This window comes from Corapipo altera, unplaced genomic scaffold, assembly GCF_003945725.1.
Source record: "Corapipo altera isolate COAL_440 unplaced genomic scaffold, ASM394572v1 48b, whole genome shotgun sequence".
Classification (NCBI taxonomy): Eukaryota; Metazoa; Chordata; class Aves; order Passeriformes; family Pipridae; genus Corapipo; species Corapipo altera.
In genome coordinates this window covers 16054795-16075635 of record NW_020884884.1, presented here as the reverse complement: position 1 = coordinate 16075635, position 20841 = coordinate 16054795, and the positions used below count along the sequence as shown (strand labels likewise).

General features: G+C 40.3%; 1 protein-coding gene across 1 annotated transcript in view; it reads left to right on the top strand.

Annotated features, from left to right (window-relative positions):
* The first annotated feature begins 5582 nt into the window (after positions 1–5582).
* The window catches only part of LOC113946458 (opsin-5-like), a 29493-nt gene continuing 14234 nt past the window's right edge, over positions 5583–20841 (top strand). The window contains exons 1-2 of the mRNA XM_027641701.1: positions 5583–5703; positions 13709–13914. Coding sequence (XP_027497502.1) covers positions 5583–5703; positions 13709–13914 — 327 coding nt within the window. The remainder of the gene's footprint in view (positions 5704–13708; positions 13915–20841) is intronic.

Here is a 20841-nt window from a genome sequence, read left to right as displayed (position 1 = left end):
ACCTGTCCTCATATTAGCATCAATCTAAACAGTGTTCCTTGAGAAATTGTTGATTTTGATATATTACTGTATATTGCAGTAATAACTGCTGACCAAGCATTCTTTTCCTAACAGGTAGTTTTCTAGATCTGTCACAAGCTACAGAGCACAACTTCTCAGAGAAACATTAGCATTCAGGATTGACGAGAATAAGAAGAAAATAGGAAGCAGAGGAGGCTAAAGTCCATTGAAAAGTCCATTTAGGTTGGATATTAGGAAGAAATTTTTTACAGAGAGAGTAATCAGGCATTGGAATGGGCTGCCCACACAGGTGGTGGATCCTCCGTCCCCGGAGGTTTTTAAGATGAGACTGGATGTGGCACTTAGTGCCATGGTCTAGTAACCACAGCGGTGTTGGATCAAGGGTTGGACTTGATGATCTTGGACGTCTTTTTCTACCTGGTTGATTCTATGATTCTATGAAATCATGGCAGAAGTACAGATTTAACAATACATTCATTATACGATGCAACCATTTTCTTAACTGAATTTGGCAAGTAACTTGTTTTAAGCATTACTGACCAGATCTGTTTATAATATTTTTTTCTTTTCATTCAGTGGGTGTTAGAAAAGACTTTGTGTAAATCATTTCAACAATTGTATTTTACTGGAATCAGGGAGCAAATACATGATCTGATTTTGGAAAAATCATCTGTTACTGATATGAAATGCATTTTCTGGCTACCTCAGTGAAATCTATAGGCATAACTATCATTGTGTGATTATTCCTTGCAAGATTAAATGATGTCTTGTTGAATATTGACAGTTTTTTTATTTTATAGTATTTTATAGAATATTCTAATGAAAAATGTGAAATAAAAATTAAAATTATTTATAATTATTTATAATAAACCATTGAATTTGGTTTGAAATACCCAAATTATATTTCTGTAAAATTTCAGAAAATTTTATGCCTTACACGTAAAAAACTGTATTTTTGTTTCACACACACACTTTCTATCTGCTTATGGTTTATTTTAACACATCCCTTCTGCACATTTTTCCTTTTGCCTCCTCCCTCTAATGTCTTTTTCTTTAATCCGTGTATAGCAGGTGTCATGCAAAAATAGTGCTGTGAGAACTTACATCAGCTTTCTGACAAAACCATTCCTTTGGCAACTGCCCCATTCTCCGTGCTCCTCAGGGAAAACAGGTGCTTGCTAGAAACATTCATCATATGTTTTCTGTCACACACAAATTTTAATTTTTAGGATTTTGCTGTCACTATATATTGGAAAAAGTATGCTAATTCTAATGTAGCTAGCCTGAGTATGTCAAACCAGTTAGCGCTACTGTGATACTTGCTGATAACACTTTGAAAGTGTTTAGAGAGGCAAACAGGGATTAAAAGGCTGTTGCACATTTTTAGCAGCCCAAATAGGAGGTACCTGCTGGCTTATATCCACAATTAATTGGCTTTGCCTGCCACCTCAGAGACCATTGTTTGGTTTGGGGTGTTCATAAAATGGGCTGTATTGATCTGTTGTCTCATAACCTGGTCATTTCATCGCTTGCTTTACTCAGGTGTCCTGAGGTATCAGTGATTTCAGAGGGTTTCTTCACTCATTAACATTCGAGCAGTAGCTGCCCTAAACCCTCAGGTGCAGCCATCCGATTAATACTGAGCTAGCAGTAGTTTTAGTGAGGTCATTAGATGTCAGCTGGCAGAGGCGTGTGCAGGGTTGGACCCAATCTGATCGTGCTGCTTGTGGAGTCCTTTCCAGAAGGTCTATGGAGAGCACTTTGCAGGAGGACTAAAATGTCTGTCTCAGACAGATGTTGCTGCTCATAGACAGGGCTCGCTGCTCTGGTCCCAGACCTGCGTAGGCAGGGGTGTGCCTGCTTCCCAGCTCGGCAGGGGTTGGGTAAGGCCACCTGTCGTCTGCTGAGAGAGCACCTTTATGTCCAGATCTCCAGAACTGCCACAGCCAATCTTCTGGCAGGGGGTGGGTCATGTGGCTCTGCTATACCTGGCAGACAGGTCACAGTGGGGGAAAACAGATGCATGAGTTTTGGGCGAGCAGAGGGAGTGTAATAGGAGGAGCTGTGACACCAGTCTCCCAAGGTACATTTGCATCACTTGTGTCTCTTCTGCAGACCCAGTCTGTAGTTCCTACATATTTAGGAAGGGGTGCTTTACGGTCTTTTCATGTCCAAATCAGTTTTTTTCTCATGCCTTCCCAGAGGCATAGCTATGTCAAACACAGTAATTTCCACCACAGCACTTCAGTATTCTCCTCTTACAGAAATGGCCATAGTGAATGCTGCTCTATTCCTTTCAAAGCGCTTTGTGAAGATAGTGAAGGCACTTGGGGAGCCCAGTAAATTGGTGAGCCCAGTAAATTGGTCACCACCAAAGCGCTGAGAGACATGAAACTAAGCACCTGTAATCTGCAGAGGGAGTGTTTCTCTCATTTGGAAGCACAGTGACCTGCAGATACAAGAAACAAACCTCAGGAGTTTGCAGAGGCTGGAAGGAGGAAACTGCAAGTAGGCCAAGATATTAATCACTCAGTGTAATGGGTGAAGACCAAGGCGGAAAACATCATCCAAAAGGATGCTTGACCATGAAAAACATTTTACTCATATTTATTTTTTTTCCTTGAATACCAAAAAATATTTTTTTCTTTTTTCCCCCTTCTAATTATTGCTGTAAGGGGCAAGGCTTGCCAGAGGGCTTTCTCATTGAGATGGAAAGTTGAAGTGTCCACAGAACTGTGGTATTTCTATGAAGCCGAAAGAAACTCACATCTGGGAAAAATTAAAATTCAAGTTCAGGATATCAAGGCGAATAGTACATTTGCCTTTTATTGTAGCAAAAGGGAAATAATTATAATTGTTACTTACTACCAATTAAAGTGCTTATGCCTAAAGAGGTAACATCTATGTAAATCATGTAGTTTCCTTGAACAGTTTGCATGAAAAATACTCTCTGCTAGTTGTCCCTCTCCCTATTTAATCAAAGTAGTGGGCATTGGCACTATTGTGACAACAGATGCCAAACTCAGACTTGGAAGCCCAGGCCTGTGTCAAATGCCATGGAAAAACTGCTTGTGCATAAAGGGATGTGGCTCTGCCACCTCAGCACTCCCTGTGGTGTAGGAGATCAACTCACCCTGTGCTTGCCATGAGTATGGATTCCTTTGAGCTGCAAAAAAAACACCCAGTTTTTTTTTACCAAATCCTGGATGCACAGCAGCAGAGATCTGCATGGGGTGAGAAGTGCCTATTTGCAGGAGGAAACTCCTCAGGGAGTTGTTATCTTTCCTCTCACAAAGCTCGGACTTGTCCCACAAGTGGGCTGTTGGGTGGCTGTTTTATTTTCAATGAGAGAGTAGAAGGAGCATGGACCAGGTATACAGTTTTTGCCCAATGTAAAGTGTCATCCTTTTGCACATCTTTCTCTTGGTAGTTGATAAAGTACACTCCAGTGAAGACATGAGCATCCATGGACAGGGACTTTGTGATGGGTTCTCTGCTGATGACTTCTTCTTTGACCCAAGCCCCTTGTCCCAAAGAGTAGGTGATATTGCTGGGCTTTGTTGCGGGCCTTCTTGAGCCCTTGTGAATGTCCCTGGGCACTACCTTCAGGCACAGCTTTATCCCAACCCTCCATCTGAACAGCGATCCACTTACAGGTCGATAACTAGCTAGAAATTGCTGCTGTAGCTCAATGCTGAAAATGTGTGATTGTACACATATTCCCTGTGAAAGCTGATGCACATCCAGGGCTTTGCTGGGGACCACAGATATTTACATGGCAACCTCAGAGAGCAGCAATACAGTAGAGAAAAGGCCACATGTGCTGGGCATGCCAGGCAGTCCTGTGAGGGCTGTTGGCAAGGCCAAGAGATACCTGAAACTGGGTTGAGGGTGGGAATATTGGAGGCAACCTGGGATTGTTGCAGGACCACAGTAATGAAGGACTGTGGCCTCAAGACCACTGCTAGGGCCATTTTTAATCACTGAGCTGGTAAGTCCCTGGTCACTCTGTCAGTAAGATTAGCCTACTAAACGGTGAGCTTTAGTAGCTTGTCAGGGTTCAATTCCAGCTGTCTAGAGACAGAGGGAGAGGTCTTTCAAAGAGTCAGCAGGAGGCAAGTAGTAGTGGTTGGAAAAACTGGGCCACATTGATGCTGAAATGTGATCTGTGGGCTCTGTCAGACCCGTCCTGCTGGAGTAAGAGAGAGCAGCACTCCAGTGACTGGTACAAGAGCAAAATGGCTGGGGACAAGTCAAGCCTACCATCCTTGCAAGAGACTTCAGTGAAGCAAGTGTGTGGGTCACTGTCCTCACCATTAGCAGGAAGGTGAGAGGCTTCTGTCTTTCATCACAACATGGCTATGCCTCCCTTCTCACTGTAAAGGATTGCTCTCCCCTTTTATTCTCATCATACTGCCACTATTCCCCTCTTGTGCAGTGATGCTTCCATAAAAAAACACAGTGAAAGCTTGACAGGAACAATCAAGCTGCCTCAGGAGGGACAAAACCAGCCTGTGGACAGTGGAAGTTCACAAGTGAGGTGCTTTGCTCCCTCCAACTGGGTGCCACAATTGGGGCAAATATGCTGCCCAGGATAAGAAGGAACAAGCTAGTCCAAGGCAGGCACAGGGATTTCAGTGCAGTAAGAGTGTTGCTCACCAAGAAAACTTTGCTGCTCCAGACTAATTAATTCAGACTCAAATTTTTTAATTATGACTGCAACCAGATTGGTAAGAGATGCCATATCTGAAATACAATTGATACCTCAGAAAAGCCTGAAAATACTCTAGGCTGACTCAAATCATGTGTAACAAATCACCTCAATAATACAAGATGTCATTTTTCAATAGTGTGGGAAAACCTCACACTGTACTTGGAGCTTACTCATAGAATGGAGGATGCTTAGGAGTCTAAAAGTATGATTTAAAATTTTTTTCGACCTGGGCAGGAAATTATCTTCCCTTCTTTTTAAATTAACAACTACCTTGCTGGTAAAGTAACTTCACAGCTGACTTTTTCTGCTATGTTAAAGTCATATCCTCAGGTAGTGACACCTCCCCATTGCTTTTTACTACGTTGTTTTTTTTTTAATCTATGTGAGAATTTTCCTGAATTTCATTTGAAATAAAACTCCACTTGTCTTCAGTGAAGACAAAAAGATGAAAGTACAGCCATTTTAGCCATGTATCAGTATGGTGTGGGTGGGCCTGTGAACCTGCAGGTTATGTGATATCACCTTATTTTAAAGGAAGTTAACTCTTTGTCAGATAAATGCTTTTCATTAAAGGTTTCTGCACATAGCAGTAATAAGGATACAAGGAAATCTGCTGTCTTGTGCTGGCCACAGGTTCTCAGGATGTATTAATAGATAGGATTAGTGAAGAATAGGTCAGAAGGCTGCAAAGCTCCTGTCCCCTGAGATTTTCTTCTTTAGATCATTAGTCTTATTGAAGAGCTCCCTTGAACACAGGGAGCAGAAACTGAGGAAAAGGCTGGAACCATTTTATTCACCAGGACATACTGAGGAAGGGGTAATTTCTGAATCATAAGCTCCACTGAAAATGTCTGTCCAGTTTTCTGCACAGGCACCCTGGAGGAACAACAACATCAGTTTTCTGACCAGAGAGGCAGCTGTAACAGAGCAAGGAGAGACTATCATAGGTTTCTACCTGTTGGCTTTAGGTATGTATTTGGCTTGGATGTGAAAGGAAGCTCTTAAGGCAGAGTTTGTTATCAAGTTCAAAGTGATTCATTTAGGTTTCATCCCTAATGGAACAGGATGTTAGAAAATGCAACTTTTTTTCTTCAGCTATTACAAGATCAGAGAAGTACAGTTTGTTTTTGTTAAAATGATTCATAATCAAAGCAGAAATCTTGAGTAAAAATAAATAGTCAAACATGTAAAATTTCAACTAATGTTCACCGAAATTAATATGAGGGAAGATTAAAAATGTACCCTATCTGAAGTACATGATAATTCTGCATCTTCTTGTGTCTCGGTAGCACTGAATTAATGTTCTCTGATTTTCAGAGTTACGGCTGTTAACAATCAGTTGTCATCCTACAATTACCTCCTGCAGAGACACAAAATATGGTTCTGTAGTTTTAACTTTTTTAAACTGTACTGTTCTTGTCTTAAATGTTTGATCCACATAGAAATTGACTTCTTCAAACAGGATCTGTGTTAGATCTAAGTACTAGAACATCATCCTGTGTTAGCAGTCACAATACCAAATGTTTATTTTAGTTCTGCTGGAAGACAGCACTAAGAGTGTACAATAAGGATTTGAAAATGGCAGTCAGGATGAACTGACTCTGATCCCAGTGCAATTTTGGTTTGCTTGTTTAAATATTATCTATTTTGGGCAGACTTATTGCTGAATACAAGGAAACTTTATGAAATTTCAGAGTGCAAGTCTGCTAGGTAATAAAAAATTTCAACCATAAAACCTCACAGGAAAATACAATAAAACTTAACTTTTATTAAATCTGTTCTTCTAAACAGCATATATAAAAATGTTTCTGCTTTTAAATGGTTGGTCTAAACAGATTGTTTTCTTATTCTAAGCTTTTTACATATTTCAATTAGCTTATTAGACTGCAACTTATGCTTGACAAAGGTCTATGGAAGTTAAAATGTAAAATGATAAGTATTTTAATATGTTTACATGAGAATTTCTTTTTTATCTGTAGGAACTAGGGAGGAACAAGTTGTGCTTAGAACAAAACCAGAGATTCTAGCAGAAACATGTATGGCTTCTATCTTAGGAGATTTAATTTGAAGAGTGGTCATAAGGTAAATTAGATGTATTCCAATTTATCCCCAATCTGTCCACATCTGTGTATTCCTTCATGAAAAGCTGTGAAATGTCTGCACCATCAGCTAATGAAATAATCAGTTGCACTTAAGACTAGAAAGAATATCACAGGTCAGCAAGGCCAGTCCCCTGCTGTGACAATATATAATCTCATTCACAAAGCTATCATGCTCCCTCATGTAACTGGCTAGAGTTTTTTTGATGATGTTACTCAGCCTTCCAATTGAAAGCCTGTTCTTCATTTTGTTTCTATGTGGGATAGGAGCCTTTCCCTGAGTTCTTAGCTAAAGTGATCACACAAACTTTATACCCTTTTTTGTCACTCATTTTAATTGAAATAATTTTTCTACCTGCAACTAACATCCTATGGCTGTTTCTGAAGGTATAATCATGCCTTGAGGTTAACTTTTGTATTCTTATTTTAAGCAATTGAGTGTTTGAGTTTTTTTGGTTGGTTGATTTTAAGGGGGGACAGGGAGGTTTAATTATAATTAATTTCTCTTCTGTCATAACATCCTTTCTCCTGTCATCCCAGCATATCATCCTAGCAACCTGATAGGCAGGACTGAATATGGCATCCAGGCAAGGTCTTGCCATCACTGTTCAAAATAATATTTACACTTTCCCAGCTCTAGTGATTCCTCCTAGTGTTGCCTCTGCATCACACTGGTAGTTCAAACTTCTTCCATCCATCGACCAACAGAGATATTTTCCTCTGCTGCTTCATGATGGTGACCCTACATCTTCTAGCAAATATCTAGGTGCCTAAGCCTTTAGGTTGTATGTTTATTGGATTTTGACTGCTCCAGATCCTTCTACCCAGCTTAAAAGTACTTGGCATGTCATAGCTGCTGTTCCTGAAACTTATCTCTGGATTCAAGACTCAAGTCGCATTTCTAGCAAAGTATATACAAGCAGCAGTAACACTAATCCAGTTTAAGTGTAGTGTGGATCTGGTTAAAACTGATGGATGTAGGTATACCTTTTTGCAATGAGAACTTTTGGAAAAAATCTGTTGGTAACACATAAATCAGAAAAGTCCTCAAGTCTTTTTCTCCTCAAAGATCTAGTGTCACACTTCTGCAAGCACCAACCACAACAATTTACAGCTATTAGTTTTATGTACACCAATAACACAGTCTATCCAGGGATGTGGTAGAACAAAGCAGTCTGTCATGCAGACACCCTCTTGCCCTTTTGGCAGCACAGGAAAAAGGCCAGTCCATGCATTACCTTCCTGTACCTCCATTCCTTCTAGGGGTCTGGCAAGACAATCTGTATTAGCAGGAGTCTATGGATGCTTCCTTACATAAAACTCCAAAGATGTTCATATTTGATACTCTTGGGTTTTTGATGCCTTGAAAAACAGCTTCAATGATTAAACTCCCATAACTACTGTTTTCTTTTCTTGAGTCTTAATATATCAGTGCAGCTTCTTGCAAATTCTGACATGCATTTCCAGCAGCAAAGGGATGTATGTGGTTGGTGTTTGCACTTATCTTGAAGATGGAGTTCCTCTGAATCTCTTCACCTTCACAGGATAAACTCCAAAAATCATTATCCTAGGCCAAGTCTTCCCATAGTCTTGATTGAGGATGTGAGTACCCAAGAACCATGATCTAACACCTTTTGCTGAGATAAGGCCTCTGTGTGCATCCCCTTCTGGAAATTCTCACAGGTCACAGGTAGCACAGATGTCATATGTGATAGACAGGACACTACTGTATGTGTTGTACATGACACACCAGCCAGACAGTTTAGGATCCAGACAAGGGGTCCTCAGCACACTGCATGGAAACCTGAGCTCACTGTTTTAGCACACTAACATCACAAGCAAATCATCATCAAAGTGTGTTTTGCAAATGCTGATGGATTTTGAGATGACTGCGCTGCTTCATGGCATCCAAGTCACTGTTTCATCACTCCCCTTGCTATTGCTTTGGCCAGGAGAACAGCAAAGTGTGGGGAAAATGCAATGCCAATTGGATAGAAGTGATCTATTCTCAGAGGGACTATCTGCAAGTGATAGCAGCCACTGAGTTACCCTTCGTTAGGTCATCTGCATCAGCATCCTCTTTCTGAAGGCAGCACTCTCTTTCCCTCCTCCCCTTCAATGAGCTCAGAACTGTCAGAGACAGACAGGTGAAAGCTTGTCCTTCTGCTAGGATTACATCTGATCCGGTTTTGCCTATGCCCTATGAGGTATAGTACTATGGAAAATCCTTGCGTAGTTTAAATTAGGAGGTGCAATTTAAAAGTACTGTCCACTGCTGCTGGCTGCTAGATATGGGGGAAAAAATATAAAGAATATTTTTCTTCAAAATTATTAGTTGGAATTCATAAGTTGTTTTTTTCCCTGCATTTATACACAATTTGTTCTATCCTTGTTTTCCCTAGTGTCACAGTTTACTGGGACTGTTAGAATGAATACTTGGCATAAAAGGAAATTTTAAGCCAGTAGGAGAGAAAAAACTTAGAGAAAAAACTCTGATTTTTTGTGAGTGCTTATATCAGAAAGACATGCTGAGAGCATTACCAATCCCATCAGAAAACAGGAACAGACCACAAGACCCAAACATGTCTTTAAAAGGCACACGTTTTCGAATGGTAATAGTAAACTGTTACTTGACAAGTGACAGAATGAGTGTTATTTTGGGACTTTGACAGATAAATCTAAGAAGGTGAGAAAGGAAACAAACTATTCACAGAACATTCATCCACAAAATGATTGCATTTATTGAACAAATAATCTCTCCATGCTTTGTCAAATCTGAAACATGATGACTTCTTCTTCCTGTCAGAATTGGCAATATGCCCTGGACAGGATATTGTGTGTGTACAATTGGCAGCAAAGACTGAAAAAAGAGCAGAGTCACTTCACAGTTGCAATAGTTAATGACAGCTTTGCAAATTCTCTGGATTTTATCCCTGTTTTAAATAAAGTTTCCTAGGCTGAAAATCTTTTACAGCAAATCTCTTCGGAGAGGCATTTATGCTTGTGCATAGGTAGTTGAACCAGTAACTGACTTCATTCATGCCTGCTCTGTATTGAAATGCTCAATCCCATTTATATCCTAGAGAAAGGTTATTTGCTGAACGAAGACTCTAGTTTGTCTTTTGCTCTCATTTCTTGGATTCTTCCACTTAAGGCTCTATGTACGTTTTAAACTGCATATGAGTGAATTGTTACACCCATTTTTTCTATTTTATTCTTGTCAGAAGGCCATACAATAATGTCTAATAAGAGTAAGTCTAAGTACAATGCATAACAACCTGTCTAGGTTGGACACAGGTAAAGTCATCTATTGGAAATGTGGATGACCAGCTCAGAGCTATCAATTCACTTGTACCACATTTAGTTCTGCAGAAACAAGGTTAGCATGAAATTTCATGCAGCCTCAGATGCTTATTTCTTGTTCAAAGACCATCTCAGGTACATAAGAGAAAAATAGGATAAATCTGGATGCTCAGGCTTGAGTCACTTTGCAGAAATCTTTGCGAAATTATAGTGTTCCTGCTCAATATTCCCAGAGTTAAACAATCTTAGTGTTCTCAGTTGTTTTCAGCAAAGAGATTTGCAATGTCCTTAGTCACTCTCGCTGGCTACTTTTTTGGTGCTTTCTTTGCATGGTCTGGCAGTCATCATGCTGATACAGGACTTTGTCAATAGGGTTTCAGTTCCTGATTACCACCAGCTTGCTTGGCAGCCTTCCTGTGCCTCCCCTTCTTTCCTATCCTCTGTTTCGTTGAGATGTCACCTGGTGACACCAAGGCACTTTAAAGTTCAGAGATTTCTTTCTGGGCTCTTGATCTACCCTGAGGCACATACCATGTGCAGTGAAATTGAGGATATCTTTGCCCTGACTGAGAGTGTCAGAGCTATTGCTGTGCTTTCTCACAATTGCATTTTCAACCTTTTTCCCTGTTATGGGTTTAGGGGAGAGAGGTTGTTTGGTTTTAGGTGTTTTTTTTCAGTTGGGGACGGTTGTTTTTCTGTTTTGGGGTGGTTTGGTTTTTTTTTTGAACCAGTGAGTCAATATAGGTAGCAACCTCAGACCAGCACATCTATCTGACGGCACAGAGATCCAGTGTCCCACAGTCACTACTGTAGTTGGTAGCACTTCTATGTGACCACTCTTTTTGTTAGTCTGTGATTTGCTGAGAATTGAGTTCCTTCAGTGTCTTTTTTTTTTTAATCCTGGTATTAATATGGTCTACTACCCAGACATCATTTTAGGCACTACATATGCCAGTGCAGGTTCTCCATGTACTTTGTTTAAAAGGACCGTACCTACCTGCAGAAGTCATACTTGCTCTGTAACCTTATCTCCCTCAATGCTTCCCTCAACTCCACCCTCGGTTTGTGAATGTAGTTCCAAAAAATCATCAAAACCACTGTGTCTCTGTTGTCTCCATCTAAAATGCATAATGTTGTTTTATGTGACATTTTGCTCAATTTCTTCTTAAGATACTTTAACAAAAAACTCCCTTACCCTCCAGGTTCAGGGGAATTTGCTCTATTCCTGGGAAGGGCAGGTGTCTGACACTTTAAGGGTAGCCCTCCTATACATTACACTGTGTTGAAAAAATTTTGCTGTTTACAAAGAGTGTGATTTTATTTTGTCTGCTATCTTAGCACTACATCTTCATAATGACAGGGAAAAAAACTGTCATGCCTACTGACTCGAAAATTATCCTACCTTACAGAAGGTAGAACTGACGTACACAAGCAACACAACTCCCATGTTTGCATTGCAGACCATCCCTATGCGCTCCCAAAATCTTCCTCCCCCAGTGCCCTGCTCTACCTACTTATAATACCTAGACTCAGACAATAGTCAGAAAATCCCTGACTTAAAGTGCATCCAGTTGTTCGAAACAAGACTTGATTAAGAAACATTGTCACCTAGTGGCCAGAATAAGATGTATTTATCATTGTTGATCTTATAACGAGATATATATAAATTATATGTGTGTATCTCAGTGTATCATTACACCAGTGACTATTTCTGGTTAATACCATACACTGACATTTCAGCTCTTCCCGTTTCAAAAGCTCTTCAGTAAACCATATGCATTTGCTAAGCAAGACAGAGCAGCAGCAGCTTGGCAATGCTGCAAAGAGAAGCTATTAAAAGGAAATTGCTCCACAGAAAAAGCAGTTCATAGTACTGTACAGAGATTGTCCCATCAACCACCTCCCCTCCCACTCCAAAGTATCCAGAGCACCTCAGCAGGGGGTAGGTACCCAACCCCTCTATTGGCAGAACGAGTGTCTTGCTCCTCAGCATTTCAGATCCTGATGCTCCCACATGGCCTGGAGATTCAGAGGCAATTTTCTCCCCTCCCTTCCTAGCCAAGGCAACCTGGTGGTGAAGTGCTGGGTTCTTGACATATGAGGTAATGCTTCCTGGAGGAAAGCAACTGCCCTCTTGCTGTAACATTAAACACACCAGCCATCTTTTCTCCTGTGAACTCCTTTGAATATCCAGAGATGCTGTGTAATACCATCATGTTACATCCCTCTTTATTGTGTATATCCATCTCTCACTGTGTTAATATACAACAGCCTTGCTCTGAGGTATCTACTGTTCGTGCTGGATAGAGGGCTGTGGATCAGCTCTTTTCTTACTTGCCTGGTCATACCCTGGCATAAACCACCAGGTGTTGCATTCCTAATCCTGTCCTAGGCTGAAGACACTTAAAAGAGGTCGTGTTTTGCTCCACCCTGCCAAGGTGAAGTGAGGCCACCAATGTCAAAAGTGGCAGAGCTGGTCTGTAGGACAGAAACAGGAACCAGCAGGAAGCCTGGTGCTGCCCAGCCTGCTGCTCAGCGCCTTTCCATCAGCCACCCTGGAACCATCCCCTTCACAGGCTAAGCCACATTTTCAACACTGAGCCTGACACTTACAAATAAACATTTTGTTAAAAATCATTCATTTCCATGTGCCTATGTCATCTCAAAAAGTGGGATGAAAATGAGTGGAGCAATAGCCATGAACATCTGGAAACTCTTAGGTCTCTCCAACTGAGTAATTGTCTGACTTTCTACAGCTTTATAGTCATCTCCCTTGTGTTTTCTTTATAAACTTAGACATATATATGTCAGGCATCTCTGTTTCTGGAGAGTAAGAGAGGATACAATTTTCTTTAAAAAATAAATAAAAGAGACTTTAAAATTCTGTTCAAAACCTTCACTACATATGGATTATCAGGTGCATTACTGAAAAATATTCCCATCTGGGACAGACTTTGCTGCAAGGAGATCCTAGACTGTTCTAAGAGAAGACACTTAATTATGTTAGCTGCCCTTCTCAAGAGAGGACTGGTAAAGTGGCTCTCTGGCTACGTGCATGAATCTTCTGTATCCATTTTTGTATACAAGGTACCTAAACAGCTGCAGCTTTTGACAGATTGTTTGTAGTCTCTGCTTAGCTCTAACAATCTTTCCTCCTTCCTATTTTCCCCAGATGTTACACTCCATGAGTTCATCTTCATGAATTTCACTTCCATGAATTTCATCCACTTATGGAAAAAAAACTTCTCTAGGCCCTTGAAGTGTGGATCTTTGATAGTTGCAGCAGCAGCTCTTTGTGTTTGTTCTATTACTGAGGTTATTCGCTCACTCCTGCTTCTGAAATGTACCCAGCTACTCAAAAAGCCTCCATGCCTAGGTTTTCTAGTGGATAATCTGGTTTAATATGCTTCTAATGGAGCAAAAGGGTAATTTTAGAAGAGATGTCATACATTGACACACTCAACCGCTTCTTGCTTTATTTGCTTTTTATATTATAGAATCATAGAATGGCCTCAGTTGGAAGGGACCTTAAAGATCATCTAGTTCTATGGATTTAATTTTTCTTTTCCAGGTTGGCTGTCTTGGTTTGGAAACAGCATTGTGATTTTTGTCCTGTATAAACAAAGACATCTTCTGCAGCCTACTGACTACCTCACATTTAACTTGGCAGTATCAGATGCAAGTATCTCCGTGTTTGGTTATTCACGAGGGATCATTGAAATCTTCAATGTCTTCAGAGATGATGGATTCATTATCACATCAATATGGACTTGCCAGGTAAGACTGGATTACACTTAATTAGACAAAACAAGTGCAGCTATTTCTGTGGGTGTGTGGGTATATAAATAACCAGACAGTTCCCAAAGAATGAAAAGAGATAGTGACTGACCTTTGAAAAGGGCAGTGTTCTGTTTTGTTGCACCTATAAATCTATGCATTCGATCAGTGTTTGACGAATTTTCAGTGGTTTTTTTCCTATATATTTGCAATAGTTCTTACCAGTCTGGGGTTTTTTACTTCATGTCAGAGCTCACGCTCATGTTGGAAAGCTAAGGCGTAGGCTCTGCTTGTCTTCAGCTCACCTGAAGTCAACCTGGTTGTTGGCACTTTAACATTTGGCTTAAAGCAATATAGACTCTTACTTGACAAGGCATGTAGAGCAAATCTCCATACAGCATTTGGTCATACCCATATATTTTAGCATACAACGTTTTGCACTAAGTCAATTGTAACTCGTCAATCACCTTCCTAAATTCTTGGTTGCTTCATTGCCTGTAGTAGAATGAGTATTTTTACTTAATGGCATAGTCTTCCCTGAACTTGGAGGCAGCTTTTTGTTGGAGAACTTGGAAAAGTTATTGCTAATTCTGAAACATATGTGCATAGACAGAATATAAATGCACCCCATGGACAGATAGGCACAAGCCTGGTTCCCTGGTGCTTTTAGTAACATCTGTGAGAAAGATTACACTCTGTTTCATGAGGGAATCAAAAATCTGAAAATGACAGGATAGCCTACGGCAAGGTGTAAAAGAGGTCATGATGAAGGAAATGGGAGAAAGAAATAATCCTCTTTTCTTGGTGTTTTGTGGTTTGGGTTTTTTTTTCAAAGAGGAAGTTGAGCTATTGTGCAACACAAATGAAAGGACATTTACAGTTCATGTTCTCTCCTTTTCAATAAAAAGGTTCAGTTTCTGCAGAGAAAACTTCAGTTTCCCATTGAAGACTGATTAACATAGGAGCTGTTGCTTGAACTTAAAAATTATTATTTTATTGTTTAAAATGCATGTCTAGTCATTTGGCACAAAAGGATTTATCAAAATGAAGCTAATTATTTCCTCAGCAAAATCTACTTTTTTGCTAATGACAACATCTACAATTGCAATCTAAGGTCTGTTGAGAAAAAACTTTGACTTTTTTTAAAAATTGAAAACTTTGAAGTCATCAGATAAATAAACAAACTGCAAACTGCAAACTGTAAAATTCATTCCCACACTCAGAACCAAACAGATGCTCATCTTCCCCCTATTCCAAGGATGGTTGGAGCTGTGACTAAGAAAGGAAAGGTAAAATCTGTATCTCCAGGTTTGGTTGTATCTTTGTTGCAGATTTCCTCTGTAAGAAAGGTTAAGCCATTCAGTGTGAAATCTTGAACCAAGATCTGTGGCGTAACTTAACATTTACAGCCTAACAGGTTGAAAGAGGTAATGTTAAATGACTCTTCTGCATCCCTACTCCAAGTTCTTTCAGATAGTTGCTTATACTGTGATTCCTTTTTTTGTGGCTGTAAAAAACAGCACACACAGGAATTGACAAGGCATGGCACACTGTGTCTGTACCTCTGGATTTCCATGAGGAACCTCTGTCAGCAACCTTACTGATTTCTTTCGTGATGCCTCTGCCGGGAATCCCTCTTTGGCTGACTCAGAGTTATTTAGACTTGTTATGATGATCAGACTTTCCTTTTTGAGGTGTAAAAATACTGGGATGGAGGTGTGCTTGAACTTTATGTGATGGAGGTGGGCTTAATCTCGCTGTGCTTGAACTACCTTTACAAGGAGAAAAGCGGACCCTAACATTTTTAGGGCACCCAGACAGTTCATTGGTCAGGCTATGTTAAGTAATCTTTTTTAGATCTTCTGGTTTTAAACAGCATTCATTTGGAAAGTTTGGATATCCAGCAAAATTTTGGGATCCAAAGATGTTGTGCAGGACACTAATAATTTATTGGCTTTTATTAACACTCTGATTTGCAGAACATTAAAGTTACTGCTTTGATAATCGTCTGTAGGCTCTAAAAGTTAACATTTATCATTCAAAATAGGAACTTATACTGTACTAGTGCTAAGTAAAAATTAGTGGTAATCTGGAGAAGTAAATTTGTACTCTGAATTAATAGTCTAAATTGATTGTGACTTGTTGAGTGGTCAAGCCGGTTATAGTTTTTCGAGAGAAAATCATGTAAGATTCCCATTTCAATCAAGATTTTGTTCTGTCTTGGGGGAGGGGGAGGGGGGAGCTCCAAAATATGTTTAAACCCTGACATCCATCTTCTTAATTGTTAAACTTGACAAAACAGAAACCAATGATGAAAAACTAGGTTATGGAAACAGTGGCTGTTTTTTAAGAAGAATATTGTGTGGAAATAACAGGAAACTTCTGTGCATAAAAAAGATGTGAATGTTCCCATGTGTATGTGGATAACCAGCACAAAGATCATTCTAAAAGTATTCCATGTTGAACCTTGGTAGTGTTTCGATTGCTTGCTTTTGGGTATTTATAAAATATGATGAGTTTGTAGTCTGACCAGAACAGGTCTCACATCTAGAACATGAGAAGTAAGGAGGTTGGTGCCAAGAAGGTAAAGCCCATGCTCTCTGTCACAACCCCTCAAAGTCAGTGTCTCTTGCTTCCCTCACTGCACTCAGGCTCCTCTGCAAGTAGCTGAGGTAGCAATTTGGGCTGCTGCCCACATGAACATGGCTCTTCCCTTGGCATGGCCCATGTGTTTTCCTTTACTTGGTTTGTTTTGCTTAGTCCAGAGGATGACCTTAATTGGCTTTCTGTCATTGTCTGGTTCACTACACATTTGCTCCTATTGATCAGTCAGCTTTTGCTTAGAGAAATTTTATTTTCCCAAGTTAGCCTGTCATTTCTGTTTATGAAGAAATTTCATCAGCTCACCTCACTTAATCCACCTAACTATTTTGTTTTCCTCTGAGTCGGATCTCCTTCTGTGCCCTCAGGTAAAATTTTTCAACATTAAAGTTCACCATTCGTGGCTGCCTCAATTAGAGGGAGTGGGGAAGACAGACCAATAGTACTTCTCTCAAATCAGCCTAGTCTTTGAAAACTCTCTGTAGCAAAAGATGTATCTCCAGCTACAAGGACCATCTTGCTGCACACCTGTTACATGGGACAGATAGGTGTGATCCTGTTCTCCTCCTCTGTACGGAAGAAATGACACTTTTCTTCACCATGCCAAACATTTTTTTTTTTTGACGTCTGATAGAACTCTTCTCTCAGGAATGAGGTAGTGTGGTAGGTCTGTATCCAAATGCTGCCCCTGTTGAATGCTGTGTACAAATATGGCTCTTGGAATTTGATTTCACTTCTTTTTTATCCCTTCTCTGCTCTACCACTGTCTCTTATTCCTGATCTGAACAAGGGGAGGATATTCAGTCTCTAGCACATTCATTTTTTAGTCTCTGGTAATATTATCAGTAAGCAAACTAGTTTGTATGGTAAATTTCAGATCAGAAAATGTAAGCTAGTGATGAAGTGGCCTCTTTCCCCCTTCTTACCATATTTCTAGTGAAAACTACCTCAGGGTATATTTTTGTCCTTCCCATATGTTTCTTCTATTCTACTACTATTCTACTATTATTCTATTCTACTGTTCTATTCTGTTCTACTGAATTAGAATTTGCACTGAAACCTCTAAATAACATTGTGTACAAATGTTCTTACATGTAGGAAGTAGAAAAAATATTAATTCTCTTAAGGTAAACACCACGGTTTTTACTAAACCTTATTCATCAAATGACAGAAAGTTTTTCTTGTATCTCTTAATCATGTGGTGAATACAACAAAAAAAGGAGACTTCAGGAAGCCTCTAAATATAGGGGAAGGATTAAAACTTATCTGATCCCCATACGTCTGTTGCAGTCATGTCTGAAACCAAGAATGGGCTGTGCAGTGCATTAGGATTTGAAATCCTTCATAATCCTGGTACTTCAGTTAAAACTTGTTTCCACTGGTTGACTCTTCTAAATTTCTTATTTTATTTTAGATTTTGATAGTACCGTTTGCTTATTTTAACATTAATTTTATAAATACTTAAGAATTTTACTATGAGCATCAAAAAAATTGACAGCTCTTATCATGTGCTCACTCTCTTGGCATAAGTTTCTTGAAAAAAACATTTTTTATTTCCAGCTGCTTCTTACATCTGAGATGTGTCTTGGCTGAGCACAACGTAGTTATCTCCAGGTCATGGTACCATCACAGACATACCCACTGTCACTGACGTGCTGACTGACGCTATTACGGCAGATGCCCTCACCTCACTATCAGCCTAGGTATTCCCGGTCCATCTGGCTAGCCAGATGGTGCCAGAGCATCCCCAGCAGATCTGAATATGCACAGAAACAGCCTCAGGAGGAAACATAAAAAAAAAGTTCTGCTTTGAGGTATTTGTTAGCACCACAGGATCCTGTCTGACAGGACCCACCCCCACTGCCTCTGTCCCTGCAGCCTGCCCTCACCATCCCAAGGGCCAGCCTGGATGGACCTGCCTTCACCCTCTTCTGCTAAAGCTGCTTTGTGTTGAATAATAAAGACACTGAGGGGAGCAGAAGAGAGAGAGAAATTACTGTCTCACCCTGTAGCTGGGTTTACTACAAAGCAGTGAGGAAACACAACATTTCTGTATTCTTGTCTGACATACCCTGGACAGAAACTGGCATTGTGGTGAGCAGCAGTAAGTCCCACGCTGCACGCAGGTGTTGTCCTACTGCATTAGCCATAATACACTTGTGTACAGTTGCCTGAAAGCATCATCTATGTGGTGTATGTGTATCCTGAAAGGGCGCTTCCTGGTATGGTCAGGGAGTCAAAAATTTTATAGAAGCATCAGACTTGTGCATTCATTGCATGTACATGCATTGAGGAGTACATGGCCCACAGAAATATATGGGATTTCTTGCACTGTAGTAGATTTTCCAAGTTGTGGTGGTGTAGCTGATCAATTTGCCAGCTGAAATCCCAGTTAAATGAGGGTTCCTAAGAAAAGCTAGATTAGATGTGCAATATCCCTGCTTTAACAATGCTGCTGTTGGACAAGGAGGGTCCTCCCTCCGGTAGGTGTCTGACTACTAATGTAGGGAGATTCTTTTTGTCTCTGGCCCCAGTATTTGTTTGCTCTAGGGATAGTAGGACATCCCCTTACGATGAATATTTTTGAGGCTATGGGGATATGGGTCTGGGCACCTTTGGATGGAGAAAAGTAAATCCAGCTCTCCCACACACTGCATGGAGCTAAAGTGAGAATGGGTCAGCAGTCCCTCTGCTTTTTACAGTGACACTGCTTAATTTTTAAAAGGTCTTGCACAGTTAAGGGAAGGATATGGCTGTGAATACCAAGAAATCCCAACCTTTTGCACCAAGAAGTAAGACTTCTAAAAATCAAAAGAGAGGTGAGATATGCCCCTCACCCTGTTCTCTTGGCTATTAGGAGCCTCATTTGCTCACCAGCTTTTGCCACCTCCAGTCTAAGAGCCAAACTTGGAGCCACAACCCTCCTTTCACCAAGCAAATGACCAAAGCCTACAAGGCTGAGCACAGCAGCCCTTATACTCTTTCATAGATGCAGCTTCCAGTCAACGCCTCTTGCTAGCACCTAAAACATCTAGAATCTTTGGTGTTATTATATGTTCAGAGGTCTAGTATGACATTTCTGAGAAGGAGTAATGTCTATCTTTTATAAAATTGGAGCTGAGGTTCTGAAACACCAAAATGAAAAGTGCAGAAGTAGGAAATTCTGAGAACAGTATGATGAAAATACGTGTGCTCTTTTCAGAGGGAAGGACTTATCTCTTTTCCTATACACGGATTGTAAAATATTGCTAAATCTTGTCTGAGGAGGAAACAGAGAATTAATACTTTCTTCTTTTAATAAAATGTTCCGTAAATTGTCTGATAAATCAAAAACACTAAAGACATTTATGTTCTTTTTTAAAATAGAGTAGATTTGGAGAACATTGATTTCTGTCCATTTAATATAACTCATAAAACCAACCAATTGTTTACTTAGCTAGACTATCGACTCTCTTGACTCAGTTAGTGATTTTATGCATTATGTAAATACCAATACAATAAATGTTTACATACTACCATATGTAGTATTGTTCTGGGGGAGATGAGCAACCAGGGGTAGCTCAGCAGTCAGTGTGACCAGATAACAAAAGCAATGTCAGATTGAAAGAACCAAAATGAACCCTCATAAATTTTCTTTCTCCTGCCTTCCCAGTACTGGGGAGATTACAGAGGAAAATGGCAGAGAGTGTCACTACTTCCCAGTATCTGTAGGCATTTTTTGTCAAACTTCTTCCATCTTAAGCACCCATTAACATTGCTCCATCATCCACTCATTTTTTCCTTCACCAAATCATCCAGCTTTCAACCCACTCCATATGTAACAAGCACCCTTTGAGTGTATGTCTCGCCCCCACATCTACCTCTCATTCTCCGCATTAGCCAGCTCTGTGACTACCCTACTCACCACAAAGCTCTTGCTCATAAACCCCACACAAATCCAAAAGGTGTTCATCTAGAAAAGTAAGTCCACTGAGGTGGATAAAGGTTTGCTCGTGCTCACACTCTGCTCCAGATTGCTGCTGCAAGATGTAGTGATGGTTGCCGTGACTGTCCTTGCCCACATCTGAGAATACCTGAATGTTCTTCCATGCTTTTCCTCCTCTCTCTTCCTGTGGGAACCAGTCTGTGCAGACACACTTTGAGTTCACCTGTACTTTCACTTGTGTTCTGGCTCCACTGCACTGCAGGAGCACCTTCCTCCTTAGCACGGTTTTCTGCAGTAGGCTAACTTTGGCAGAGGTTTTCCACCCAAAGATTGAGCTAATTCAATCTTGATTGGTGTAAAAAAATCATTCAATATCACTGTATATCCCAGTGTCCAAGCAG